The sequence below is a fragment of the Salvelinus sp. IW2-2015 genome, linkage group LG4p, assembly GCF_002910315.2.
Source record: "Salvelinus sp. IW2-2015 linkage group LG4p, ASM291031v2, whole genome shotgun sequence".
Taxonomy (NCBI): Eukaryota; Metazoa; Chordata; class Actinopteri; order Salmoniformes; family Salmonidae; genus Salvelinus; species Salvelinus sp. IW2-2015.
This window is the reverse complement of record NC_036841.1, coordinates 19591125-19597584: the sequence shown is the minus strand read 5'-3', so window position 1 is coordinate 19597584 and position 6460 is coordinate 19591125. Positions and strand designations below refer to the sequence as shown.

General features: G+C 40.3%; 1 protein-coding gene across 2 annotated transcripts in view; it reads right to left on the bottom strand.

Moving 5' to 3' along the window:
• Positions 1-6189, bottom strand: part of LOC111960661 (gasdermin-E-like) — a 22267-nt gene extending 16078 nt beyond the window's left edge. The window contains exons 1-4 of one of the 2 annotated variants that reach the window (XM_023982786.2): positions 6108-6189; positions 5619-5873; positions 2780-2990; positions 1951-2113 (exon numbers count right to left, since the gene is read on the bottom strand). In XM_023982786.2, the coding sequence (XP_023838554.2) occupies positions 1951-2113; positions 2780-2990; positions 5619-5823 (579 nt within the window). In that variant the 5' untranslated portion in view covers positions 5824-5873; positions 6108-6189. Of the gene's footprint in view, positions 1-1950; positions 2114-2779; positions 2991-5618; positions 5874-6002; positions 6073-6107 lie in introns of those variants that run through there. The other variant, XM_023982787.2, reaches the window with a different exon arrangement.
• Between the last annotated feature and the right edge of the window lie 271 nt (positions 6190-6460).

Genomic DNA, 6460 nt, shown 5'->3' with positions numbered 1-6460 from the left:
CGGCACAGACACAAGGTATGATATCCAGCTTGCCTGCAGTGGTGTGCTGCCTCAGTCACCAGTTATTGAGAAGTGCTTGCTGGCTGGTTACTCTTGTCATCACACCTACCGGGACTCCAGTGACATTCCCTCCAGCACCAAGTTTCCAGCCTGATGATTTTTTTTCTCTATCGAGCAAGGCTCACTCGTCACAATCCCTCCATCACCACCCCAAAAACAGAACTATTATTACGGGCTCCTGATCGATCAGAGAGAGGGACATGTCCAGAAGCCTGCAGGAGAGACACAAATAAATGATGCAACGGGGATACTTAATCAGCTGCAACTGAATGCATTCAACTAAATGTTTCTTCTGCGTTTAACCCCTCTGAATCAGAGAGTTACGGGTAGCTGCCTTAATCGACGTCAAGGCATCGGCCTCCGGGGAGCATGTGTTTTTGGTTGTTACTTGCCTTGTTCAAGAAAAGCAGATTTACCAACTTGGGTGGATTCTGGGGATTTTAACCAGTGACCTTTCAGTTACTGGCCCAGCGCTCTTAACCGACGGTTAACTGCCCCCAATCAATTTAGACTAAAACCTGTAACTTTTTCCACTAGGGTGCTGGTAATTTTTTTTTTAAGTCCCTGAAACTGTCTCTCGCTCGCAGAAAATACAAGGTTTTAGAAATGACATGAAGTTGACTCACATCAAAATGATTGTTCTTCGCTTTTAGCTGGAATTTTGTGTGAGGTTATGTTGTTTACTTGAAATCCCAGGGGCACAGTCACATTATGTTACAAAGGTTTCAGCATGTTTCACTGATCATAGTGTGTTTACACAATGACAAAGACACACCTGTAACTTTCCTTTCAGACTTCCTCTTCCCCATTCGGATGTCTAATACATTGACTCTGATCTACTTTATGACTCTATAAGAGGGTAGCTTACTTGTCTTTTGAGATGTTTTGTAACCACTTAACCTCAACCTCTTCTTTCTTCAGTTTGCCAAGGGACGACTTGATGTTGAGGCGTGTTTTGCCCCCATGTTAAAGTTTAAATCCACTGCATATGCTGCCAATTTTGTCTCCACATCTACGCTGGCATCTTGGCTTTCACCAAATGTCCCACCGTAGCCCACAAAGTCAGACCTTGACAGCTGAGGGAAAGTTCAACATTAGAGATGGACTCTATGCTATTATACCACAACACTATCTATAACAGACACATCCAAATATATGGACCTATACAAATATTGCCATTTATGAATTTGCACATACCACACACACGCATGTTTCCTGTTATATATCAAATGACTGATTTATAAACTTAAATATACAACAAAAGTGCTTTTTTTTTAAACTGAACTTGCTTCCTGCAAACTTTAGACCACGCAATATCTATCTAGTTGGTTGAAGTATGTAAAGGAGCCATGTGCCGTTAGTGAGAAGAGCAAAAATCAGTGTTTAATTTTTGGAATCAAATATAATAGACACAGAGATCTATTTCCTATTTATTTTTTTCATGACGATGGCAGACTACATTCCTCACCTTCTCTGGTTGTGATGGGTTCCTATTCCTGAAGAGCGACGGGACATCACTGGCACCGATTCAGCTACCAAGGCACCTGGTCAAGATCTATCCGCGGTAGCATCGACAAAAACAATCAAAATGCAGCCAGAGCACTTCAGACTCGAGCAACACCAAGGCGATTCTGAATACACAAATACATACGTTCGCTACCGACACAAGGGTTGGATATCGTCTTACCACCATGTCAGCTACCGACACAAGGGTTGGATATCGTCATACCACCATGTCGGCTACCGACACAAGGGTTGGATATCGTCTTACCACCATGTCAGCTACCGACACAAGGGTTGGATATCAGCTTGCCTGCAGTGGTGTGCTGCCTCAGTCACCAGTTATTTGAGAAGTGCTTGCTGGCTGGTTACTCTTGTCATCACACCTACCGGGACTCCAGTGACATTCCCTCCAGCACCAAAGTTTCCAGCCTGATGATTTTTTTCTCTTATCGAGCAAGGCTCACTCGTCACAATCCTCTCCATCACCACCCCAAAAACAGAACTATTATTACGGGCCTCCTTGATCAGAGAGAGGGACATGTCCAGAAGCCTGCAGGAGAGACACAAATAAATGATGCAACGGGGATACTTAATCAGCTGCACKACTGAATGCATTCAACTAAATGTTTCTTCTGCGTTTAACCCCTCTGAATCAGAGAGTTACGGGTAGCTGCCTTAATCGACGTMCAAGGCATCGGCCTCCGGGGAGCATGTGTTTTTGGGTTGTTACRTGCCTTGTTCAAGAGAAAGGCAGATTTTACCAACTTGGGTGGATTCTGGGGATTCTAACCAGTGYCCTTTCAGTTACTGGCCCAGCGCTCTTAACCGCTAGGTTAACTGCCACCCAATCAATTTAGACAAAAATCTGGAACTTTTTTCCACTAGGGGTGCTGGTAAGTTTTTTTTTAAGTCCCTGAAACTGTCTCTCGCTCGACAGAAATACAAGGTTTTAGAAATGACATGAAGTTGACTCACATCAAAATGATTGTTTCTGCTTTTAGCTGGAATTTTGTGTGAGTTATGTTGTTTACTTGAAATCCCAGGGGCACAGTCACATTATGTTACAAAGGTTTCAGCATGTTTCACTGATCATAGTGTGTGTTTACACATGGACAAAGACCCACCTGTAACTTTCCTTTCAGACTTCCTCTTCCCCATTCGGATGTCTAATCATTGACTCTGATCTACTTTATGACTCTATAAGAGGGTAGCTTACTTGTCTTTTGAGATGTTTTGTAACCACTTAACGTCAACCTCTTCTTTCTTCAGTTTGCCAAGGGACGACTTGAGTGTGGAGGCGTGTTTTGCCCCCATGTTAAAGTTTAAATCCACTGCATATGCTGCCAATTTTGTCTCCACATCTACGCTGGCATCTTGGCTGTCACCAAATGTCCCACCGTAGCCCACAAAGTCAGACTCCTTGACAGCTGAGGGAAAGTTCAACATTAGAATGGACTCTATGCTATTATACCACAACACATATCTATAACAGACACATCCAAATAATATGGACCTATACAAATATTGCCATTTATGAATTTGGCACATACCACACACACGCATGTTTCCTGTTATATATCAAATGGACTGATTTATAAACTTAAATATACAACAAAAGTTTGCTTTTTTTTTAAACTGAACTTGCTTCCTGCAAACTTTAGACCACGCAATATCTATCTAGTGGTTGAAGTATTGTAAAGGAGCCATGTGCCGTTAGTGAGAAGAGCAAAAATCAGTGTTTAATTTTTGGAATCAAARATAAATAGACACAGAGATCTATTTCCTATTTATTTTATTATCATGACGATGGCAGACTACATTCCTCACCTTCTCTGGTTGTGATGGGTTCCTATTCCTGAAGGAGCCATACAACAAATTACCATACGRYTCTCTCATTTAATTTGGCCTAGTAGCCTAGTAAATAGATAGGCTATTTATTTCAAGTTTTACTGTAGGCTATGCAATCACATAGGCAGTGCGGTTTATAGTAGGCTACACAGTTGAATTTAACAGGTGAACAGTTGATCTTTTACATTGAAGTATACATGCTAGTATAGTAAGGAAGCTGCTGTATATTTTTGTTGATTTGTAGCCTTTACAATGTCTCAGAATTAGCAGGTAGTCCAGTCGATGCAAAACATGTTGAATTGAAATGTTCTGCTGACAGGTCCACAACCATTTACCATTGTCTTCTCTTTCAGAAACAGTCTTTTGCCAAATACAGCATAAGTTTAAAACTTTCTGCCAACATCTCCAAAAACAGTTGATAAAATGTGCCATTGCTCTTTCTTTTAGGAACTGCTGTTGCCTAATTCCAATAGTTCCGAATTATACAGCGTTATTGTCACCGAATTATACAGCGTTATTGTCACCATGAAAGGTGAATGGAGGACGTTTCCAAGCAGAGTTTTACTACAGGTCTGATTTATAATGGGAAACGTGCATATCTCCTTGTGCCAAGTTTATAAATATCTATATTTTTATACATAGTATTCTTTTCAGAAATGGTGCAAGCAGATATTTAGTGTGACATTTACGCAATAGTTATAAATGAGGCCCAATTGCATAAATTTCACACAAAATATTTGCTGCGTGTGCAATTTCTGAAACAAATACGTAGGCCTATGGTTAGAAATATTGAGATTTAACAACTTGGCAGACGCCATACATTCGCAGTTCCCGTTATACATTATACCTGTTATAAAACTTTGTGCGAGTGAACAAGCATTATAACTCCACCTGGACAGCACGCCCTCTATTCACCTGTTATGGTGACAATAATGCTGTATAATTTGGAGAATATTGGAATTAGGTCACCATTTCAAGAACATTTAGAAAATGTTAGATTTAAAATGTATCTACTATTAACACAACATTCTCAACATGCAAATGAAAGCACAGGAAAACAGATTATAATACAGCCCCATTATGTTTCTCTCCAGATTATAATACATCCCCATTATGTTTCCCTCCAGATTAAAATGAGCAATGGCACATTTGATCAAATGTTTTTGGAGGTGTTCACAGAATGTTTTCATATTTTGCAGTAACTTATGCTGTATTCGCCAAAGGACTATGTCAGTTTCTGGGTGGCAGGTATCCTAGGGGTGAGGCGCATTGGGCCAGTAACCGAAAGGTTGCTGGTTCATATCCAAGAGCCGACCAGGTGAAAAATCTATCTGTACCCTTGAGCAGGGTACTTAAACKTAATTGCTCCTGTAAGCTGCTCTGGATAAGATTGTCTGCTAAATTACAAAAAAACAATGGCAAATAGTTTTGGATCTGTCAGCAGAATGTTTYAACTCAACAATGTTTTGCATCGACTGCACAGTAGGCTACAGTAGTTGTATGCGTCACTGTAAAATATAATCTGTCTGTTCAACTGTTACATTTGACGCTATGTTAMATGTGGGAATATTAACCCATCACAGTCCGAAAAGGTGATGAATTTATTCTTCAGTGGTTATGAAAATACTTTATCAATCAACTCGGCTTTATTAAGCTACTATTGTGATAGCCTACTGTCAAGAAATAACATTGACAGCTGAAACACAATCCAGTTGATAAATGAATAGGATTTTGTTGCATTCATGCATTGCTACACCGTTTATCATAAGCCCTAGCCTATACATACTATTGGCACTGACAGTTAAACTTATCAGCATTGGCGCTTTTAACTATAAATTACAAAATTCCAGAAGTAACAATGTACAATCAGTCTATTTTCTGGCAATTTATCCGCTAATTTGACCGGCATTGCTCGACGTAGACGTGAGAAAAATAGACTTCCTTTCTAATTTGACATCCTATGGCACCATTAATGCTTGTAAACCGTCTGTTTTCTCACAATCACTCATATGCATTCTATTTCCATTATGAGAAATAAACCTTTGTGTGATTTCGACTTTAATGCTCATTCATGAGCACAGTTTAAGGAAGTGACATGCGCCAAGTTTATAATTCTCACTATTTTKATGCGTACGTATTTTCAGAAATGTTGCGCGCTGATATTTACTGTGAAACATACAGTTCTAAATGAGACATCGGGAGTTTACCTGGGTTTAAGGGTGGATTTTTGGTAAGCACATCATCGAGGGTGAACTTAGTAGGCGTGTATTTTGTTCTCCAGAAGAACAGGGATTGTTTGAGAACCAGTGAGAGAGGGTTCAACTTGCCACAGTTGTTCAGGGAGGACACAGGTATCAGGTTGCCGTCAGAACCCACGTTCTTCACAAAGTTTTCTGTTGCTGAGGCAAACATAGCTATAACTCCAAAGAGGTTGAGGAGATGGTTGAGAATGGTGTGTCAGGCTAAGGACAAACAGAAAGGACAAAGAAAAAAGTAATAAATGCAAGTCCAAACAAGCCTTCTCAATAGCATCAATTCAAACTACTGTAAACTACATTTCACTCAAAGCATGAAATGTGACATTTTCATACATTTTCAATCCCATAATATATTTATCCAGTGTATCCTGAAAGAGCAGTATTTCATATCTCTGTTGACGTAATCTGCAAGAGCTTCTATAGCTACCAGGTTCTCACCGTTTCTTCCTCCAGGTCCTTGGGACTCAGTCAGTGCTAAATCTCTGAAGGGGATGTGTCAGTCGCAAGCCTATAAGAGGAGTGTCTTTGTCACACCTCCTTTTCACAATGACACAGGAGCTGCATTCCAAATACACCCACAGTGTGTTTCCTAGTTTGATTAAATYCAGTAGTGTCCTACTACAGCTGGAACCAACTATGCCAACCAGTCCACAATCACAATGCACTGTATAAAATAGCAGGCTTCTATGTGAATTCTATGTAGATTTCTCTCTACAACTGTACACTGTGCTGTAACAGTGGACTAGCCGCTAGCATGTCACTGTAGGGTTTTCATGTATGTTGTTTCCAAT